Raw genomic sequence first — 23854 nt, 5'->3', positions numbered from 1 at the left:
CGAACCTGTGCATACATGTGGATCGGAGGGTGACGAAATTGTGAGGTTACGGTAGTGATACTACTACAGTAACGAGTCCTATTTCTACACACTTTTCGTACTCTCTAATCTGGCTCGCATCCCCACCATTTTATTATGCATCCAGCTTTGTGCAAATACTCTAGAAAGAGAACGAGATACAATGGAGAGAAACATGATGATTGTATGCGTGGTTGTGCACATGGATAGAAAACCTAGCTTGGCTTACTTCGTTGTGCTTGCAGCCCCACTCTTCTTGCACATTCGTTTGACTAGTGCGTCATCTGAGGCTCGCATCGTGAAATTCTGTTTGTAACGAAGCTTCAACTTTTAAATAAACGACATCTGTTGTGTCCAGTGTATTTGCAAAAAATATTTAATATAATTTGAGATAAACATTTTCCTTGAAAATGTTGTAACAAATTTACAATATCTAGGTAAGGTTATCATTATATTGACATGAATCCAACAATTTAAAGCTATCAATGATACTGCTGAACATTGAAGTTAAGATTATGGACGAATATAATTAAATATTATCACAAAATTAGGAGAAAAACAATATACACTAAAAATTATATCGGAACTTAAAAAACGATCTCCTAATATAATAAAACGTAGTTTAATCAAAGTACTTATTACTGTCATCAAGTAATAAGTGAATATTTATTAAGTTATATATTAAAACAAATTAGTAATTAAGCGAAAGCCGCCGTTGTAAGAAAGTTGGGTCTCCAATACAGCAACCTCCACGTGGTGAGACTCGGGTAATCGATGCAATTTTCGATTTCCAATCAGTTATAGATCGGATAAAATTTCGTTTGTTCTAGAACTAATTGAAAATGGATAATAACATGGAGCTAATGGCTGTGAAGTAGTGTTGATGTAAAATAGATTTTTTAAATAGTAAATAGACGCAAAAATAGGCCTCGCAATTTATTCAAATTAATAGGAGTCTCGTGTTAATTAATGAAGTATTATGTAAACAACGACAAATCTATTATATCAGTTAGACACTTGTAGATTTTAAGAAGCTAGAAACCCGCAATCCTACTTTTAAGATTTCGTTCGAAATCTATGAGAGGCGCAAAAATGGCGGTTTGCGATTTGTTGAAACTTCAAGACTTTAAAAGACTGGTACAACATCGCGCTATCAGAGGGAAAGAAGAACGACATTTCTTATTTTGAAGCAATACTTCAAAATTAGCTATATCTTATGACAGTGTCGAAACATTGTTATAAATCGAACCATCCCACGAACAATCACATTATCTTCGATTTTTTGTTAATTTCTTTAAAAAGCAAATGATTTGACCAATGGCCGTTAATGATGCCTTCGATCCAAAGGTAACGATAGCATAACTCTTGTAGGCGATAGTGGAGTCCCTGGTGGAGAGAGACAGAAGCTCAGTTTGGGTGTAATGTGATCAACTTCTGGCAATGCTGTAAATTTAGGCTTCTGTCGTCCACTTGTCTCCGTTGCAGTTAGATGTAGTTGGTTGGCTGACCGTTATATTTAGTTGGAGTATCGTATCACAGTATTTTCTACAGTCTAAGTCCATGGCATAAGTGTCTTCTAAATGTACATACAGTGAGAATCAGCACTAATGTTTGATATGATACCTATACAGTAATACGAAGTGAGGTTCCGCGCGTGTGTGTTTCGCTCGTTTACCTGATCAAAACCGGCAAAATGGACGATATAGCACTGCGAACATCTGATCATGTTTTAGAAGCGATATTTTCTTATTTAGATCTGCACACATTGAGAAACTGCGCGCTGGTTTGCAAACGGTGGAACCAATTCTTGAATGACGAGAACAATGACGCGTGGAGGATACACTGCATTCGGAAGTTGGCACAGGAGGCTCTCAGCTCCGATATCTTGTCATCGGTGCCCACCTATAAATCCAAGCTGCGTGCTTTTTATCACGCGTGGAATCCTCTCGACTGTTCACGAAACATTTATATTAACTCCAATGGATTCACTTTGCACAGGTACATTCATAATACTAAATAATCAACAGTCCCAATCCGTGACTAACGTGAAACTGTAGGCTCGATGTTTGAAAAAGAATCGTTTAGATATATTATAATGTACAATGTTTATGCTAATTTCGCGATTATTCTTAAATTATAGTATTTGAAGATTCATTAATTGTTTTTCAGAAACCCAGTTGCGCAAATTACAGACGCCTGCAGAGGTAAAATTGGCTTTCGACATGGTAGACACGCATGGGAAATCATTTGGGAAGGACCATTGGGCACGGTAGCAGTCATAGGAATAGCTACTAGAGAAGCACCATTATTGTGCCATGGGTATGTAGCATTATTGGGATCCGATGAGCATTCGTGGGGATGGAATCTGGTAGATAATCATCTGTTACACAATGGAGATGTACAAGGAAATTATCCATTACTTAATAATGCTCCCAGGTACCAGGTGAGATTTATTTGATTATATTAAATATTACAGTTAAGGTATATACGTTAGAGGTATATACGTTAAGACATATAATTTTATAATTAACAGGCTGGAGAAAGGATTAGGGTAATATTAGATTGTGATGATAACACATTATCTTTTGAAAAGAATTACGAATTTTTGGGAGTGGCATTTAGAGGTATCGTATCTCAATATTCGATAAATTTTTAGTGATAAATAAATTAGTTGGCAAAGGCACATATACCATTGAAATTTTGGTGTAAAAATATTTTAGGATATTTAAAGCATTTTCTTTTCATTTTGTGTGAGAACTACTTTTAGTAATATAGCATTCACAGTGATTTTAATGATGAAATTATATATATACATATAGGGTTGCCAGATAAAAGATTATATCCATCCGTGTCTGCTGTATATGGAAATACAGAGGTAACTATGGTGTACTTAGGACCACCTCTAGATGGCTAACACTTTACTTCTAGTAGAGATATCTCGTCAGAGATTATTTTGCAAAGCTGTTTGGTGAAAATCTAAAATGCAGAATCCTCTGTGTCATACCAGAATGTCTGCTATACAGTAGAACTAGCACACTAATGAACTATAAGATACCGTTTACGAAGGATGTGTGCCTGTTCATTCAGTCAATACATTGTAAATAGTATTAGCATTCCATTTAAACCGATAAATCCGTAATGGAGCTTTATACGGTGACAACAGTTGGGAGAAAAAGGAGTTACTCAACGACGGGTATCGTTCGATTTTTGCCTGACATCAATTATTTGCTAGACAGAAGGGTCTATGTGTTTGACAATGAAACGATTTAATTATATTGCGAATAAACTGCGGATTTTTATGCAAAACACATTTTTGTAGGAACAGAATCTTATTTTCTATATCAATTATTTCGTTGGCTTAAAAGTAATGCAAAACAGTGAAAGTCTGTCGGTATTATTTTATAGAGGTATTCATGAATGCATAAAAATCCATAGAATCATTCGTAATAATGGGAGTTCCTCCGCGATATAATTGCGTGTCGCTCAAATAAATACAAGTCAGATTCATTTCAATGATTCTCAAGTCATGTAGATTAATTTTAAGTTTGTCGCGCATGTATATAGGGATTAAGGATTGTCAAATTCTTTACTCTTCCATGCAGTATTGATATTCTTGTTCTTCTTGTATAAAATTACATGCTTCGTGTGTATGAGATCTTCGGCCAAAGGAACGGCTATTCCAATTTATGTCCAAGAATAGTTACTTACTATGGCATGGCAGGACTGTCATTAATATTGAACTAATTTTTCTCATCCTTAACGCCGTTTACATAATATTACGGTAACTATAAATAGTATAACTGTAATTTATTTTATTTTACTAGTGCGCATGTATATGTGTATGTATATACATATATATATACACATATATATATATTTTTAAATATTTCTTTTTGATATCCGTGTAGGTGTTTCAAATATATACATATATATATTTTTTCTAAGGCTGTTATTTATTTTAAACAATTTATTACGCTTAAGTTTTTTTTATCGTAAATATTTATACACTTCGTAGTTTGTTATCAATTTTCTAATATTAAGAACACATTTTTTAAATGCCATAAATAAAAATAGTATACAAGGTGTTCTACTTACGGTATTTATACCTACCACTAGTATTTTTATTTAAGTAGCTCTTCTTTTTTGAAGGTGCAAATTTAGCTAGAAATTTACTATGTACCTGTGATATTCATCTACACGATATCAAGACATTAGTTTTCTTTTTCTTGTGCTGTGTTCCTTGTGTGAAATTTCGTTTATATTATGTGCAATGGGTGTACAAGGTAGATTTTTAATTCGCTTAAATGTAGGGGTTGCAAGAGAGTATCGTATTGGATTGCGTGTGAAAACTGTAAATCATCTTCTGTAAAGTTTGTTACAGACAACATGGGTTAGACGAGTGCATAATGTATAATGTACATAATTATTACGGTCATTGTGTTCGTTAAGCGTGTAGCGTTTGTAATGTTGCTCTCTCCTTCCTAAACTTTTGTACAGAATTCTATTAATCGATCATAGATGTATAAAAGGAAAGCAAATCTTGTTTCGTCGGCGTTTTCATCTACTTGAATAACACATGTACTACGGGTCGCGGACTGATTTAGAATTTATACCCTTTTGGATCGACGAGCAAAACTCTATGAAAAAAAAAACATATGGAAACTACATGTGTTGTATAGTGGTGCCTTATTATGATTCTTTTAATGTAATCTCTATGTGGTTGCGAATATATGTACACTATAGCATTAAGTGTTACAATTTAATCGACGTCGACCCGTCGCATATGTAGAGACGTACATATAGAAACAGTTCTAATCAATTTGTAAATAATATTCGTGTTTAAACATGCATATAAATCATGCGAAGTCATATAGCTACCCACGTTAAATGATTCTGAACAAATGTTTAGAAAGGAAGTAATTTAGTCGAAATATAAATTAAGCTTGGATCATCGGTATACTCGGTATAAACTCTTACAAGAGGAATACGAGTGTTTAAAGGAAATTGTACATCGCTCTGTAAATAAATTATTTTATTTTAATGCTTTAATGTCTGTACTATTGTATACCACATAAATTATTTATTACGAGGCGATGAACAAACTTAAGACCCTTGTTGTAACAAGACTTTCATTTTTATTTAAAACATTTACATGTGAATATTTCGTACAAACGTCTTCTTTTCTCTCTTCGCTCAATTGCCATAATCTCAGATTTTTATACGCCTACCACTGTCATGAAAACGTTACTTTCCGCAGCTTACAAAAATATAACAATAGCAATCTGTTGTAACCGTACGTAATCCTTTATTAATGTGCAGTTTAAACGGTGAGGTATTATTCGTGATACAAGCGAAAAAGTAACGATTCTTCGTATTTCCTCTATAGTGTCGCGTTTCGGCGAACACTTAGCACCACCCTTCCATCCCCACTACCAATCGTGAAGCAATTCTAGTCAGTAAGGGCAAAGATAAAATAACTTCTACTTTTCTCTAAGACCCGTTTCACACGAGGCGGTTTGTATTGCAATACGCATATGATGAATATCGACCTCTCACGTAATTCAATGAGAGCGTTCAGTCGGCGATACAATACCGTGACACGATACACGTATTCTCGTATGAAACGGCTCTAATGTCTCATTGCATTTCTATATTGCATGTGATTGTGGAGGAAATAATGTACCACGAATTGCACACCAATCTGCATAAACACATTCTGAATTTGATTCAGAATCGAGAAAGACTTAAAATCTTAATGGTCTAAATTATAATCAATACAATAAGATCCAAGTATGCAAATGTCCGCATCCTTAAAATAAAATTAGATTATAGTTGGCCCATTAGGATAACAAATCTTTTAAACGCACGAAGTGCCGGTCCATAGTTCTTTGAATATGTTTTGCAAATTAATAAAACTAAGTTGAGGAGAAATAACGTACACGTGGTCTTTTTTGTACAGAATGTACAAAATCTGCTAATCTCTGTATTACATTGCCATGAGACAGTTGTCTAAAACTCTTATAATATAGAATACTACATCCTTGATACATTTTTCCAAATTCTAATACACACATATATAAATACAGGATACAAAGAAATGTACATAGGTACTGCTACACTTTCTGATTGACAGATACGTGAAAAGAGCTTTACAAGGAATTGATCTCCACATTGAAATTCAAGGTCAAATTTTCTATGTTAATTATATCGTATTCGATATACAAATTTTACCGAAAATAAAGAAACCATGCATTTCATAGCAAATATCTCTTCTAAGATTCGTAACAAGATTTTATCAACAGGGAAATAATAATTTCTTCATGATTTCGACCTTTACCATTTCTTTCCATCCTGTATCGATTATTAGTTGAGTATTTTCGGGTGTTTAATTTTATTTCAATCGTTATTACAAAAGTTCATGTCGCACTCAACCAACGTGCTAAATTGAATATTTTTGAGGCCTTATAATAATTATACATACACTCGAATATAACTTTATTACTTTTAGTGTATAGTTTGTATTTCTTTACATACAATTGCATATGTACTGAGTTCGTGAACGCAGTAGTGTAACAGGTGGGCACAATTGAAGCTCAATCATTTAACATTATACAAGTCGGTGGAAGCCTAAAATCAATTATTCTATAACACAAAATAGTTTGGATACAAATAGTGACATCAATTTTTTTTTAATTTTTAAAATAACACTCTACAACATCTGAATAGGTATTATTCTAGATAGAAGAGTAATAGGAAACCCATTTAAAATCATTAGAAATGACGAATTGAATTTCTTATTCGGTTAGGCCACAGTAAAGTAAAAATAAAAAAATCTGCAAATAAAATTCAAATCACAATTATCATGAAAGGATTCATCGAATACTATATCAGATCATCGGCCCTCCGTGAACCGAAGTTAATGATAATTAAAATAATAAAAATATATTAATATTAATTTGAACTTTTCTCTTAATTTATATGTTATATATTAATTTTCATCACATCGATATATTCTTTGGCATAAGATAATATACTTTGATGAAAGAATTTTTCGGTTGTCAGGTCCATGTATCAAGTTCGTGGAATGTATTGTACAATCGAAAGGATCGCTGTATTAAACGGCATTAAAAAAATAGGAAACTATAAATTAAGGAATCAGAACACACTTTGATACATACAACGATACTGGAAAGAATAAAGAAGAATGAGGTTTCATAAAGGTTAAACAATGACGAAGTATATATTCTGTGAAAAATCTAATTTGCTGTGGTATCGTACCAATAAAAAATTACGAATTTTTAATAGGAGACTGACCCGTATATACTTCTTAGTCAAAGACGCGTTAGGAATCCGATATAATGAAGCTGCTAAAGTCTCGCGGTTCGAAAACCTTATATATATCAACGTGTTTTATTGCTCATTTTTCGTACCGAATTCATTTCTTTGCAATTACAAACGTTTAATTATTGTTTGCCCTGTTTCTAGCTATCATATCTGAAAAAGAATTACAAATCGTTCGAAAAATGAACCTGCGACTTCAATAGGCAGCATTGTACACTTTGTAGACACTCATCCAAACTGTGTGATTGTTAATACACGAACAAGTCTCTCTATTCGTTTACAAATTTTAAGTACTCACTTCATTGTGGTAGGAGTGTTCGTGTATATCAAGTTGGCGTGCATCGACGAGAACTACTAGACTAATTCTCGTGGGTGTGCCCGTTACCTGAGGTATTTGAAATACTTTCACGTAATTTTCTTTTTTCCTCGTACTTATTCTTCTTTTTTGGAAGTATAGATTCAAGACTCGGTTTCGCCTTTGTCAGCGAACATTCGGTCAAAAAGTAATTAGATGAAAAGCAAAATAGCTTGCATAGCAAGGGACATAGTAATCCCTGATGAACCACAGTATACAGACGGTAATACTTCCCTTCAAAGGGATCCAATACAGCTGGACATAACATGTGGCTTAAATTTACTTGTACAGGCTGTAATATAAAACAGATTTCATAAACGAGAAGTAGTGATATGTTATAAGCAATAGTGTTTAATAAAAGATGCCACATACCCAGGCAAAAGCCTGAAGAACCCAGAAGTGATATATCAAATTCAAACCATAACTAAATACTGTCCAGCTCATGTCCGATAAAGGCTCAACATTGTAAACACCTAGAATTAAGTTCGAATATACAGGGTATGTCAACATTTTTGTTATCTGCAATTACTATCACATTCAAGAAAAATTTCGCAAAAAATACAAGAACATTCTTTTATTGTTTTTTGTATAAATTACGACGATATGAATAAAAGAATTTTGGATAAAATCCTGAAAAATGTTCTTATATTTTTCCAGAACGTTCTTATACTTTTTACTATTGTTTGACATTTGATGACATCCAATATTTATATTTGACTTTTGCGAGTCAACTAATATATTAGTTAGCTATTATTATAGTTAACTACCTCCAAGCCTTAGCAAATAATATGGTATCACTACCATCAAGCCATGCTGAATGTAGTACAATGCTTTATCAGCAAATATCTGGAAGAATGCATGCCATTGTCAATATGAATGATCAAGATTATTTATTGAAAACAGAGAACGTTAACTTACATAACGTGATTCAGTTTCTGGAAACAAGTAAGCTAAAACTGGTCCATTTAGGAAGTTCAGGTGTATCCTGAAGAGTTTATTGACTGTTGGACTAGGAGCAGCTGCTAATAAGTACAACTGTAACATTAAATAATGATGTAGGTATACGAGTGTATTCTTCATTGCTTTGGAGAAACTATAGATTTATTTTACCTGTACTGCAGTTGTTATGTGACAAGGATTAAGTAGGTACACAAGAGTTCTACTAGTTAATTTGAAACCAATTTCCATTCCCAGCACCATGGACATGATCGAAAGCAGTACCCTCTTGCCAACACGATCATGATCTGCATAGCATACTTCCGCAGGTAATTTCAGTCGTTTATAGCCCCACACAAGTAGAATTATTATTAATACAGAAACAAACGATGTTTCAATAATCCTATGCTCTGGAGTAATGTAATATGCGCATTCTGGACCCACGTTGCGGGGTATAGAAACGTTGACACCATCGTACGTCCATTCGAACATTGTTGGAATACCGATTATATAACTGAAACGAAGCCAAATGTTACAGATAGCTATCGGTGAAGATTGCAATAAATTATTTAACTTCAACACATCGGCGCAGTTATAGATACGATGACAGTTACTAGCGGCTTGACAATCTCGTTCTTCACGAAAAACATAAAGTTCAGCGTGTCATTGGTTGAATGGCATTGGTGTAGCGTTAATCTTAACGGTGTAAGTCACATTTGATTATCATGTCAAACTGTGTAATTATCGATTCGCCTAACAAAAGCTTATTTTAGTGATATGGCAGTTGACGTACGTGTTTCCTTGCGATACTGTACGCCGGATCGGTCTAGTCGAAACAATTATTTCAAACGAAGAAACACTTTAATACTAAACTTTTATATTACAACTTAAGAAGGCTCGTCAAGTCTAAACATTGCACCTTATACTGCCCATTATCTACGCTATTCGGAACTATAGTCATTCTATAGAAAATAATAGCAGAGATTCTATCCACAGACTTAGGATCCGTACAGACATTGCATACAATGCAATTTTCTGTCCCAGGGTATGTATTGTCGACTTTGCCGACTCTGTAGGAAATGTTGTGATACGATGGTACAGGAGTAGATTGGACACCCAAAGCATTATTTTATCACCCAAATGGGGTTTCAGTAGCCTTGTTATCATTCCTGTGTCGCGTTCGATGTTATCGATATTTAAGAAGTTTAAGCTTCTTAGCGAGGATCGAGTATCTTGTATACCTCATTCGTATTACGTATATTCAAACGACTCTTTTTAAGTCTAGAGCTAGATATTTAACAATGCCCGTTGTATAAAAATAGTAATAGGACTTCTAGAGCCACATTTTTGATGGGAAATATTTAAATATCGAGTGCTAAATGTACACCTATGCTTCGTTTGGGGTAATACGATCAAATCAATGATGCACTTCGCCTCCGATAGATGGCACTGAAATGTCCATCAACGATCCGATCTTTCTTTCTTGGCCACCAGAGGCTGCCGGACCATTAAACCATAAGTCCAATTCAATTTTCAAACTTAATAGAAATTGGGTTAATTATAATCAATTTTTACAAATTTTATATTGATCTCTCTCGCAAGCCAGAGTTTTAAAACAGAACACTATTTTTCATTTTAGACAAACACACAATTTAATGATTGTGCTATATTTAAAAAGAACATAATCGCTTTTTTCAGTAATTCATCTGTTTTCGAATAAAATTGATATTGTTCTTGACCAATTTCTAAACAAATTTAGAGACTTCTATCCTTGATTCATAAGTGATCATTACGCACCAATGGATGGAATTTTAATACAATTCTACGGTAGATCACTATGGTTACTTATTCAAAATTACACTTGTGACTATTATATACAAGAAGGCCATGAAGAAATGAAAATTTTGATAAGGCCGAGCATAATTGTAGTTTCTTTTTATCTGGAATTTTTAGGTAACAAAAATTTGCGGTTTTCAAGTATAATTGCACCGCTATACAATGCTAGAGAGCATAATCATTCCTCTAAGTAACGGCTAGTAGAGCAAACGAGCTATTATTTCCTTATCAATGCAACAAGAAGTGGAGTTGGTTTACCAGTTGCAGTTTCCATCACCGTTGCACTTGCACCACCTAGTGGAAGACGATAGGCTCGGACGCGTATAAATCATTGAGCAAAGTCGGCGCAGGGGTGGGTCTAGACGAGTGACTATTAGCCAAAGAAGTCACTCAACACTTTCGATGACTGGCAAATCCTGCGGTTGATAAACACGTCAGGCACGTAGATGTCGCGTGGCCGGCTGGAATGTTCCGTGGAGTATCCTCGGGGGAGCAAGATCACGCAACCGATAAACCCCGTGCTTACAGTTACTATTAATTAGATTCGTGAGTCAGTAGAAAGCCATCCGACCGAGAAGAATAAATCACTGATAATATCTAAAGAATTAATCGATTGATCGACGGGGTAAAGCGTTTAACTATGGTAATGCTCGGCGACGCTTAATTAAATTGGGAGCAGTTACCGGGCGGTGCTGCGTTGCTAGTGTTATCGGATGTGAGATCACTCTTATCGGACCCAGGGGGTGCCGGAAAGGGTGTTGAGCGACCCTCGTCCAACCCCTGAAGGGTTGCTTTTGATAAGAAGAAGCTGCGTAAGAAACCGATTTTGCCAAAGAAGAGGAAAACAACAGAATACTGTCAGCCATGCATAATGCTATAAATCGGCAAGGAAGAGACCTTATGGTTTTTAAGAAGTAATGTTAATTAGAACAGGTATAATAGGAACAATAACGTGCCTGAATATCTCAAATAGACAAAGCATTGAAGCTGTAAATCGGCAGAGTTCTAAGAAGAAGTTCATGGTTGCAAATACACCAAGTTGGATGAAGACCGCAAGGATAACCAAGAAGAGGATCTCCCCTTTGGACAAGAGGGGACCATTGCGGCTTCAGAAGATGCGTAAGAAACCATTGTGGAAGATACAGAACGAAATCGATCGATTGGCAAGAGTCGGCCAGATTTTCAGTCGGATCGTTGATCGCGATGCATGCGTGGACGCAAAAGGCGGAGCACCGCGTATCGGTGTGTCGTCAGTCGTCGTATTCCGCTTCGTCAGTGGTCGAACGTGTCATGTGTGCCCGCCGTAAAGTGAGCAGCTTGGCACTTGTAGTTGCAGCCTTTAGGTTTGAATAAGGGGAGGAGCCTTGCTGCATTTCCAACGTAATTATCCCCGTTCTCCCGCGGCTTCCATTCCTGTTTCGTGCACCCGTCCCTGTCTATCTAGAGTGCATACAATGCGGCCGCCATCTTGGTCGCGTGCATTCCTCTGTTTTCTCGATTTTTTTTTCCTCCCCCCACGGCTTCTGTCATTCCTTTCTTCTCTTTTTTTCTTCCTTTTTATTCAGACCAGTCCGGATCCGTCGGGAACCGACCATTCCGCCTGTCGCAACCGTCTGCTAAACCGCTCCGCACCCGCTCCACCGCGATTTCGTTCTTCCTGTAGGTGTTGCCCCGAACCCGCTCGCGCCCGAAGAATGGCTTTCCTGGGCAATCTCGGTCCGCTCCGATTTTCGACAATCGGCCCAACGCCGGTCCGGACAATTTCTGCGCGAGAACCGCTCCTCCTTTTTTTGCGACGCTCCGCAATCATCGGCTACCTGTCTCTCGGAACTGTGCACTCGTGAGATCCGAGACGCGCCCGTTCCAGGTAACGACGATCCGCGATCATCTCGGCACTCGCACCGCCACCGAGACGAGCATTGTTGCGGCGCTCCCGTTGATACTTTGCCACGCCGAGCGTATCCACCTCGGAGGCTAGACTCGCGCCGCTGCTCGACGTAGCCGGTGATTAAACTATCATCTGCACCGATGTATCGTGACCAAATTCGTTTGCCACCGTTTCTCACGGAGTTAACGAACGAATTGAGTTAGCGGTTTACGCAACCGTCTCACGGTAACGGGGGACGGAGCGGTTTCTAGCTCTGTGGACGCGATGCACAGGCCTCGGAATTCGCTGTATTCGACGGAGACGGAGCATTTTCGAAAATGATCCGTCTCTGACGCGCGCTGTTAATTCCGAGCCTCTTCGCTTCTTCCGATGGCGCTTGCTATTAACCGCTTAGCTGCGTCGATTTATTTCTGAGATCAATTTTGTGTCTTATCAATCGTACTGGATGTAGTCTCTCGTGACTAGGATTGTTATAAAATGTACGATATTTATGAATATGTTGCGCAAGCATTTTAAGTTAAAACGTGAGAGAAGTATTTCTTTTGCAAAATGTAAAATCGTCATTTCCTTGTGACGCGTATACACGTCGTCTACAGTTAACAATCGGAAGACGAACGATCGGAAGTCGGCGCCGAGTCACATTTGAGCTAGATTAGTATATCTTGGACATTATAAAAAAGCCCTGGCGAACTGTTGAGACAGATCTGGAGTCTAGGTACTGTATCCGTAACTCGAAATATCGGAGAGACAGGAAAGCTAGCGGATCTCGCAGGATCGTCAGAGTTTTCCCGTTACGACGCTGCGTTTCAGTCAGGCAATGAACAGTAGCCGGTTTGTCTCGTTATGGCTGCGGACACGGCGCATGCAATTTCCGTGGAAGAGGACGGGGGATAGGGACAGGACGGGTACAGTTCGGCGTGCGTTGGACACGTGACGCTCGAGCGTGATAAAATTCCTTTTCCATTTGCGTCCTCGGTCGGACGAGGAGCCGCGTGGGTTCGTGGGAATACGCAGTTGTCACGTTATCGATACCCACGAAAGTGGCATTAACTGGGCTGACGTTTATCGACGCCGGGTATCAGAAGGCAGCCGGGCTATGTATCATTAAACGCTGTTAACTTTGTACACTTGTGACATACGCGGGCCGTGCGCGCCTCATTATCGCGATTTAAGCACCGTCCGCGATCGCGGTGCATCGACGGGGAGGGCCGGAGGAATTGCGACACGAGAAATCGTTTCGCTGGAACCGCGGGCTTCGACGCCGGCTAATCTTGATCCGCGGATACGGACCCCGGTTTTTATTTCCTCGTGTTTTGCGAAGATCGTCGGACAGGATAGTCGGACGGGACGAAGAAGGAAGAGGGTAACATGGTCGCGTGAAACGGAACTCGATGGATTATGCACCGACGTTGAGGGAAACTGTCTAGGCGGCCTCGGCCGAGTCGCGTTACACAGGGGCGGTTTGGATCGAAGGGTCCGGCGGTGCGTAGCTTGTCGTTCACTGCGATTATGCTTGCATTTTTCATGGCCCTCGGTAATCTTGGCTACGGAGAATCAGGGAAGTCGATTCGCTCGCGCGTTGCTACTTTCTTGCTCTGTGACTCGCGGCGAGTTGACGTTTTTGGCCTACGTTTTTCGTAGTGAGTTGCTGCGAGTGTCTACGAAGCATTTTATCTCAAAGAAATAAAAGGCTGTCTTTTGTTGGAAAATGACGAGGATTTTTCTGCGGAAGCAAGATTTATCTCATGGCAAGCGTCATAGTTATTAATTCATCGAGTACGAAGTAGGTTCAGTTACTGAAAATGAAAATAAATCACTGTTTGGTTTTTCTTAATGACAATTCTCACGACACCTGTCCATCCAAGAATGTTTCACCTTGCAGAGTTACATTAGGTTAAAGCATGTCACATTTTTTTTTGTGAAAGAGATATTGTTATGAAGCGTTGGTCACTTAGGAATGCTTCTCTCTTTTAATTTTCCCGAACTAAGAGGGTTATAATTACTATATTGCAGATTTTATCCATTTACAGTAAAAATAGTCTAGTATCATTCTCATTCCATGTTAACATTTAATATACTGTAATATATACTTCGATATAATACTACAATAACATTCTTTTAACATTGTTGAGAGAAGACATTTTTATCTTTTAAAACTTCTTTTAAAATTTCATCTTTTTAAACTTCTGTTTGATTTGAGAGAAGATGAAAATTTTATTTAAAGATCTGCAGTCTAATAATTCCTGCCTGTCCAAGAAGATTTAACCCTTCACTGTCGCACTAGGTTAAAATATCCCATATTTTTCGTCAAGAAAGTTTTTGTCATAAAACTTTAATCACTTAGGTACGCCTTCTTTTTAATGATTTTCTTGGGCTGAAAAGCTGTGTATCGATGGTCCTTAATTCTTCCACCGTGTCTCAGGAATATAATTATTAAACTGTGGATTGTATGCATTCACAGAAAAAGAATGGACAAATAAAACACAGAACATTAAGTACATTACACAGTATAATATAATATAATATATAATATACTTTTAATATGGTTGAAGGAAGAAACACACGTTATCTAATGTCTGTATGATATTAAATTATATTATAAATATATATAACATATAAAGTTTCTATTTCGCCTAAAGACCAGCAGTCTAGTAATTACAATCGAGTGATTTCGAATCTCCTTATGGTATTCGGAGTACTGTATCCAATTCGTTTGCAGGAGTAAAATGGCACAGGGCTGGCAGCAAAGCGAGGCAAAATGGTGTTGGAGGCCGCTAAACGTTGACCACTTTGTGTACAAGAGGCTAATCGAAGCGAGTAAGATCGCAGGTTATCAGGGGGTAGCTCGGCGGAGGACGATGATGGGGCTCGCGTGTAGGATAACTTTCGTTTCGAAACAAAACCGAGGCGACTGGATAGGTTCGAGTAATTTTCAAATAATTACCTGTCCAGGCTGGGTCTAGGAGGCCCGATCCCTCGGCCTCGATGAAGGAGAACAAGCGTATTCCTTTTGGCTAGCGTGATGGCCTCCACGGCTACCGGCTCGACTCGGCTCGGCGCGGCTCGGCGCGGTCGTCCACGGCGTGGAATAATTTTCGATGGCGGCCGATGATTTTCGAGCGTCCAACCCGAACCGCTCCCTCGGTCCTCCGATCTTTTATTCATCAAGAAATCGCGGACGGGGAATCGCGTGGAGAAGAAATTCGGAAGCGGTCGGCGATGGTTGGGCCCCCAGACGACGGCGCCATTATGGCGTCGCTAGATGACGGGATAAAGCCGGAGATGAAGTTCTTGGGAACACGGCCGGCGCAGAGAGTCTCCCGGAATCTTTCGGCGAACCCGGCCGGCTCCGAAATGCCTGCTCGAAGCTCGCAAAAAGGTTTTGAATAGCTGCTGCAAACCGCATAGCCTTTGAAAGAGCTCGAATATTGTCGGGACCGTTCCTCGGCGATTAATACGGCCCAATCAGCCCGCTCGCTTCAGTCCGCTATTTTTTTTTCCGCCCGTTCTTCCGACCGTTTTTCTTTTCTTCTTTTATTTTTCGCGAACGCGACAGACGTCGCTTCGAATTCGTGTCACATAGTCACGGTTAGCCGGCGGCTATATCTATAACAATTGCGAGTTACTGAATTGTTTGAGAACTAGGGCAGCGTGACATCCGTGACACTAGTCATTAAACGTTGCAGCATTTTCCAGGCTATTAAAAGAACCCGCTGTTAATTACTGGATTAATCATAATTATTAACGCTGCACATAGGTAGTGCCGCGGCAGGCCGGCTTGCGTAACATTTTCGACGGTTTTCGCGTCTCGCGAACGACCGATGTTGAAAATTCCCGCGGCAACGGAACGAGACGGTACCGAACGCGGCAACGGAACGGTCCGGATGTTCCGCGAACGAGATCGATCCGTTGTCTCGCGCAGATTATTCTAATTGTGCAGCAGCGAGTGCAACGAATCGCGTCGATGACGTAACGCTTCTAGGGCGTGTAACTCGGCCAGCCGACGGTAACTGGTTAAACGCGGACTCTCCTGGGAGGAACGCGTGTTTTCAGGTTCCGAGCTCGTTCCGCCCAGCGAAATCGCGACTCCCCGCGGGTGAACTGGTTCGCGGGCAATTACAATCTGCCGCGAAACTAACGAAAATGTTACGTCAACCGGGTCGGCAGCTCGGCTGCTAACCTTCGGAGTAACCGGAAAAGGAAAAATACCCGACGCTCGACTATCTCCGGGCAGTTAAAGTGCATTTAAATGCATTTAGATACCGCAATTAGCATTTAAAGACTCGAGATAATCGCGCGAGAGATTACCAGCCTTGAAACCCGCTGCGAAACTACGAAAGCGAGGTCCGATCGAACGTCGATGGTGGGTTCGAGGCGGGCAGATATTGTTATCGCGAACAGGGAAAGCTCTCCTCCTGTCATTCGGGAAAGTTCGACGCGACTGTCCACGTGCAGCCGGCGATACGCCGTCCATCTTGGGGAACCGCGGCGAAGGAGAACATCGGGAACGGTCGGCTGCAATTAGACACGCCGCCATGACGATTTTTTCCGCGGCAATTTCAGCTCCGATCTCTCACAGGAAGCGAGATAACGCGAAAATAAAGGCATGCAGCCGCGCAGGAGATCCTCGGCACGGCGAATACCGGGAATCGGCATAGAATCGTTGCACGTCGTGGCCTTGAGACCACTTTACTCCCAGGTCCTTTCATCCCGGGCATAACTCGAGCCGTTCAAGCTCAATTTACTCATTATCGCACCTCCGTTCTGCAATTCCTCCGGTTCTCCGCCGCCTCGGCCATCCGGTTTTCGCAATCCGTTGGCTCGCGGGCTACGGCGGCCATTGCTGTTCCCCGGGATACACGGATCCCGTGTATCTCGAGCCGCGTTCACGTGGCGTGATCTACCAGTAGGAACCCGCCACGCCGAGGGATGCACGGGAGCGATCATCCTCGTGCAATTATGGCCTGGGTAGCGTCGGCTCGATCGTTAACTCGGTTGCAACCTCCTCCTCCTTCTCCTCCTCCTCCTCCTCCTCCTCCTTCTACTTCTACTTCCAGTGATACGGGAACCATCGAATCTGAGGGCGAGTCCCTATGTTCGATCGACATTGTTGATGTCGTTTTTATATCCTAAATAATTATCGATTGATTAGATTTTCTTTGTTCTTAATCATTTCTTGAAGGAGAAGAGTTTTGCTGCAAATGGTAGACTCTGTAGGTCGATACGGAGGTATACCAGGTGTAACAAGTACCTCTTCGTTAAAAGTCGATGAAATGTGACGAGAAAAAATGTATTGTATTTTGAAATGTTAGAAAATATAAGTGTCAAGTGGCGATCAATTTCATCGAGGTTTTATGTGGTTAAATAATTGCTAAATAGCGCTGCTCCTTTGTACACTTTGCCTACACTATATCTAAAAGCCTAAACCAAAATTATTTTTGTATTTATTGCTGAAGGCAGCTTTTGTAGAAGCATATTGTTGCACTTGTTAGGTGCAGTTTGAAAACGACCTTACCCACACACCCCACAGATGCTAAAAGGCAATAATCGAAGCCATTGTTAGCGAAGTAACAGAATTAGCTCGTGATTATGCATTAACCTCTCGCGCTGCGTTAATTATCACTTCTTTGTCGTTAATAATTTACTCGATGAAACAAAAGGATCTTCATATCTACAGTGTCTTCATTTACGTTTATTTTTAGATTTTAATATCAGAAGATTCAAATTTTGTATCGATTTAACTCTTTGAGGCACTCGATTTTAAAGAAATGATTAACCCTAGTTGCAGCATTCAATAATACAAAAGGTGAAAGAGTTCGTTCATTTCCGTCGTCGAACGTAAAATATTACTTCAAAATTAATGTAAATCATCAAGTAATACGTTTCTTTCAATGATAAAACAATACATTGACTCGTAATAAATTTGAAGAATAAAAACAGTACAATCACAGCAGACACTCACAACTTACCGAGATGCGTTTTCATTTGTATAAATATTTCCTCACTTATTTACCGTTGGCGCGTAGCATTGCAAAGCGAATGAAACGCTTTAAATAAAACATTAAACTGTACAACTACGAGTAAATTTATTGTAAATCTAAGATAGTTATAGTATCTTCATTTCATACGATAAATTGCAATTTTATTCACATGAAACTGATTCTTGCAACTCGTGTCAATAGTTTCAGTTTCAACAATGTTTCAATTATAAATTTTGTTAGTTTAAAAATTATTTTGAAACGTGATAGAACAATTTTACTGGTGCCTCAGAGTCGCCACTCGAGTGCAATGGGGTAACAATATTTACTATAGAATATGTTATCCATGGTTACTTGTGATCATTTGCCAGCGTGATGTCATAAATGATATTATAAATGACATTTTTAGAAATACACGCGCGTCCCCAACGTCATTATCGGACCAGAACTCTTCGGTATTAGAAAGAATGCGCGGACCGACGGAGTTCCTGTTCTTCCCCGAAAGACAGATAGGAAAGCGGTGGTCCCAGCGGGTGCGGAGGCTGCGAGGGACGACGGATCTCGCGCAATTATGGTACGAGAGAAATTCGGTATCGGGCCGATCGGGACCGGGTAAATTGGCCGGGACGTTGAAAGTGATTTCCTTGTCAGGATCCGAGACGAGACGGGTCGGACGAAAATCCGGGGCCCCCCTAATAAACGCCGGAGGCTTTGTAGAGCAAAGCGAGCGGCGTTCGTCGCCGCTTTATTGCCGCAGAACAAGAATAACCGACTCCGATGTTCCCTGGAAGGAAGCGAAGGCGGCTTTACAGCCGGCCGGTCCCCTTTATATCGTGAAATTGGCCTGTTAAAGCGTTACTACGAATCCGTGGCCCGCGCACCATTCCGTGGAAGCTCGAGTCATCCGCTAATCGTGCAGGTCAGCCGGCTCCGTTTCGCCCGGACCCGGCCAGAAATCTAATTGAACCCGGCCAATCGATCGGCCCTACGAGTTAACCCTTTTTCTCCGCGCTGTCTATCCCTTTTACGAAGGACCACGGCGACGTTTGCATCCGACGACTCCGCTCGGGACACGGCGCGACTTGCTCGGAACGAAGGGGACGCGAGACCGGCGCGCGATCTGTTCGTCCAAGGCTGGGGATACGGTGCGACGTGAAATCAGGAATCCAGGAAATGGAATTTCGAGGCAGCCAACAGGTGCAGAGCCGCCGGTGTCGGTCCGTTGATCGGCACGTCGGCGAAAGGAAAAATAGGCGAGGCTCGCTCGCTCGCCGGCAACGCTTGCGTCAAGAACGAATGCTTTAATTATTGCAAGCAGTCGACCGCGCGTTGCAGAACCGCTCGGCCATCTTGTTCGCCGGCCGACGCCATCGCGGGGTGTGCCGATTTTTTCGCGCTGCCTTGTTCCACCGTCTTTCGGGTGAATTCGACGCGGTGCTCCTGTGACTTTATCCAATTAACGCGTCTCGCGGGAGCGGAATTGAAGCTCGTCCGCCATTCCGACAACAAAATTATTTAACAGTGTAAAAAATTGAAGGAAAAAACAGTGTATAAAATTGAAGGAATTTTCAGGCAAAGTTGCAAAAGTGGTAAGGATCTAGCAGAATGCTTTCAAATTTTGCGCGCGATGCTTTCGATTGCTAGCGTTCTCCGATCCATCGACCGGCTGCATCTCCCTGGATCCCGCTTGGATCTCGGTTCACCCTGCGGAATCAAAGTAACGCAGAAGCGGCGCAATTAGCTAGCGCGGCTCGGCGTGTACGCGCAGGAAGAGAAAATCCCCGAATTAAGCGAGTCGTTCCGATGGAACCGCGGCCGCTTTCGCGAATTAATGCGAGCCGACCCGGGGAGCGTTGAAATCCCCCTGTACAGCGGAATCTCGCCTGCCGAATAATGAACGACAATTAAATCCGCCGCTCACATGGTGTACGTACGAAATAAAATCTCGAATATCGGGAATTATGCGCATCGCGTGCACGCCCGTTCAGTTTCTTTTTGTTCGGTCTCTTCCGCGCTCGTGTAACACAGCAGCAGCGTGCGCCACTGGGAAAAAGGATTGAAGGGATAATACGAAAGAAAAGAGAAAAAAAAAGAAAAAAGGAAAGAGGAGGAAAGCGAAAGAAAGGGGAGAGAAAATAGGAGAAAAGGAGGAGCGAGCCGCGTCGGCGACTCGGTTCCAGCGAATCGATTAACCGCATTAAAATTTCTTTCGCGCTTAATAACCACGTTTGCTTGTTGAGGACGTCGGATCGGCCCGCCGCGAAATTACTGGACTCGGACGTCCGTCGACGTATTCATGCGGCAACGTCTAGCCGAGAAACTCTTTTATCGAATATATCTGACGGAATCGTGACCCGAACTTCTCTGCCGTCCACCGTGCTTCGTGGCAGAAGCTTTCAACCCCTTTTCGCGATTCACCGCTTCGAGCGAGGAGAAAACGTGTCGGACGAACAAGACCGTCTTCCGGAAGTATATGGAGGGCTTCCGATAAGAAAAATTAAATGTTGTGTAACACCGCGAGTATACATTAATAGTACGTAATACCGGGTTGCCAAGTGTTTGAATTTTCAGTGTCAGAATTTTCCGCAAGGAATGCGAAGACGCGTTCTTTAGCAGGTGAGCTGCTGCTTTTATAAGAGGAGCTGGTTGGCTGCAATGCTTCGGCTACAAATGCTAGTGCATGCTACTTATTCGCTAGCTTTCGTGAGAGCGAGATACATGGATGTGCTTTCTAAGTTCTACATTCGACAAGGACGACGATCGCTGTAACACACCTTGGCCAGCGATGTAACACACCTGGATCGCGTCGATTCAGAAGCGCGTCCGTTCTCCGCCGTGTACAGCTTTTACTGGCAGCAAGTAACGCGACTATTGCGTACGAAAACGACGACGACAAACGCGGCATACCTTGACGGACAAGACAGACTCTGACTTAAGAGTACACGCAACTTCTCTGCAATGCTGTTTATTCTTCGAGACAGGCGCGTGTTCGTGGAATTGATATAGGTGTTTCGATTAATAATGTCGATTTTTCTCGACAGATTGTCATTATTTCCAGGAGGAAATAAGAATTATTAGCTAATTATTATTAGCATCGTTGGCTAGCACTTTTTTTCTTTTTATTGTTAAAGAATGGATTCCGAAAGAATTATTTATTTTAAGGCAAATTGTTCATCGAGGAAAATTTTCGCTTCTTCGTATGGAAGTGTTATTTTAAAAGTCCGTGTTACATTGAACTAATTAAGTGGTAGTTTGGAGGAGTTAAGATCGCAATAATTTCTTGGAAGAGAAAGGAACTTTGTATTTGTTGCGTATTTCCATCTACTTTAATGTTTAACTCTTTCAGACACAGGAATCAGAGAATAATTGGAGTCGTGTTTCACAGAAATTTTGTCGCGTTTCGAACGAAACAAAATTGTACATTTTTACTAACGAAAGAATCGCATAATGTAGAAGCATAGATGATAATAATTCAATCGAATTTGTTGTTATAAGATGGGACTTAAACAGTTTACCGCGCCACGTACGTGAATCATACTTGTTAACCCTTTGGACTCGAAGCCATTTTAACTGTAAATTTGAAATAATTTTTCTGGTTCGTGGTATTTCCATTATATTTAACAAAATAAATTTTTATGCATACAAAATTCATTCGTGTAACTCCTACCAACAGTTTTACTACTTGACAATCTTTTAAATCTAAACCTTATTGTTGCAAAAATTATTTTCGAAAGAAATAGAATAATTTTAGTGGTGTCTCAGAGTCACCACTCGTGTGCAAAGGGTTAATACGTATCCTCTTCCAAAGGAAAAGCAAAACTTCCGCTTGGAACAGTCGATGAACCTGTAATAATATGTTAAAGCCATCATAACACATTTGTAACATGCGTCGATGGTATTACCAACTGTTTAAGACTAAGTGTCGATTATATAAACTATAATACACATAGACTATAATATAGACTGTACAATAGATAATATACATTTGTAACGTTCGTCGATGGTATTACCAACTGTTTAAAACTAAGTGTCGATTATATAAACTATAATATACATAGACTATAATATAGACTGTACAATAGATCATAATATATCGTGCGCATGCCACAGTACACGACGGGTCTAAAAATCTCCCACAATGTAATACAAAGAGTTAACCATCCTTAAAAAGAGAACAGAACGTGATCCAGACTTAAAGAAATGCAACAACGATCATACCTAACAGCCTATCATTAGAAATCTCTACCACGAGTCTGTCTCATCAAAGTGCGGCATGAGGTTAACCGAAATACCTGCCACATAAAGGAAGAACGACGTCGGCGACCACGCATACCTCGAAGAGCAAACCTAACCTTGCTACACGTCCTACACCCTACGCCCCTTCAATCCATTCTCCGACCGTCGAGTTCCAGCACATTGACAAATCCGTCGAGTTCCAGCGCATTGATAAATCCGTCGAGTTCCAGCGCATTGATAAATCCGTCGAGTTCCGCGAGAGGCGACGCGACCTCGAATGGCGGCCGGGGTTTCTCCATAGCTGGCCTGTAATTCTGTACACGATCGACAGCGGCCGCAGACGAATTTCCACGGCATTCAAACGACCAGCTAACCGGCGGGAAAAAGGACGAAAAGAAGAACGCTGGAGCGAGAAGAAGAAGAAGAAGAAGAACGTTGGAGCAAGAAGGAGGAGGGTGGCCTGACGGCCAAGGGACGCCGCGGCGCGTCTGTTCCCTTCTTGCCCCGTGGTCCGAGGAAAGGGAGAACGTTCGCGAGCATGCATGGAGGATGCTGGGACTCGGTCCCGAGTCCCGAGGGACAATCGGGAAACACGTCTGAGTGGAACGTATACTTGTACATCGTACATCGTGTAGGGTTCCAGTGCCGTGAAAGGTAGAACGCGAGGACGACGAGGCCAGGGTGGAACACGTCGGCTCTCGGGCTCTCGTGGGGTACCGGGGCCAAGGGGACCGGGAGGGAAGGGGGAAGGGGGACAGTTGCCGGGCAGACCGGCTGTCAATCAACCGCGGGCTAGACTACCAATTTCTTCGCTCATAATTTCTGATAATTTCTTCGGGTCGAAGCGAACTGGCGCGACTGCTGCCGTTGCTGCTGCTGCTGCTGCTTCTGCTCCCGCCGCTCCCCCTCGCCCGCCCCTATGGGCGCCCCTTCCGCCTCGCCGCGTCTCTCCTCTCTGATCCACCGCCACGAAAATCATCATAAGAAGGTAATTGCATCGATCACGTGTACCCGGCCGGCTTATATTTATCCTTGTTTCATTATAATAACAATGTAACGCGCCGCGGCCCTCCAGAGCCCTCCGGAGCTCGCCGGAGCCCCGGGATAATCATTGGTTCGACGCACCGCTCCCTTCGGCCGGACTCTTGGATACATTTTTGCGGCCGTGTATTTTCTCCCCGAGCAATTAGATAAACGTAACACGACCGTCTTCGGAGGGATCATCTCGTCCTCTGCACGACGGTCCCCGCCACCGGTTTCGCCGCT

General features: G+C 41.2%; 2 protein-coding genes across 3 annotated transcripts; one reads left to right on the top strand and one right to left on the bottom strand.

The window, feature by feature from the left end:
* Nucleotides 1-764: 764 nt before the first annotated feature.
* Nucleotides 765-5103, top strand: Fsn (F-box synaptic protein). Its single transcript, XM_078182692.1, has 4 exons — nt 765-2016; nt 2188-2461; nt 2552-2642; nt 2838-5103. The coding sequence occupies exons 1-4, from the start codon at nt 1712-1714 to the stop codon at nt 2930-2932; spliced, it is 765 nt and encodes a 254-aa protein (XP_078038818.1). The 5' UTR covers nt 765-1711; the 3' UTR covers nt 2933-5103.
* A 56-nt stretch (nt 5104-5159) lies between these two features.
* LOC144471032 (transmembrane protein 164) lies at nt 5160-9703 on the bottom strand. Of its 2 annotated transcripts, none has more exons than XM_078182691.1 (6): nt 9265-9427; nt 8825-9164; nt 8633-8749; nt 8482-8560; nt 8087-8187; nt 5160-8006 (listed from the first exon to the last, which is right to left on the bottom strand). In XM_078182691.1, the coding sequence occupies exons 2-6, from the start codon at nt 9140-9142 to the stop codon at nt 7719-7721; spliced, it is 903 nt and encodes a 300-aa protein (XP_078038817.1). In that variant the 5' UTR covers nt 9143-9164; nt 9265-9427; the 3' UTR covers nt 5160-7718. The 2 variants fall into 2 exon arrangements, with proteins under 2 accessions (XP_078038817.1, XP_078038816.1); XM_078182690.1 differs by lacking the exon at nt 9265-9427 and adding an exon at nt 9444-9703 and having other exon boundaries at nt 5162-8006.
* Nucleotides 9704-23854: the final 14151 nt, after the last annotated feature.

The sequence above is a fragment of the Augochlora pura genome, chromosome 6 (genome assembly GCF_028453695.1).
Source record: "Augochlora pura isolate Apur16 chromosome 6, APUR_v2.2.1, whole genome shotgun sequence".
Lineage (NCBI taxonomy): Eukaryota > Metazoa > Arthropoda > Insecta > Hymenoptera > Halictidae > Augochlora > Augochlora pura.
This window is presented reverse-complemented; position numbering and strand designations above follow the sequence as displayed.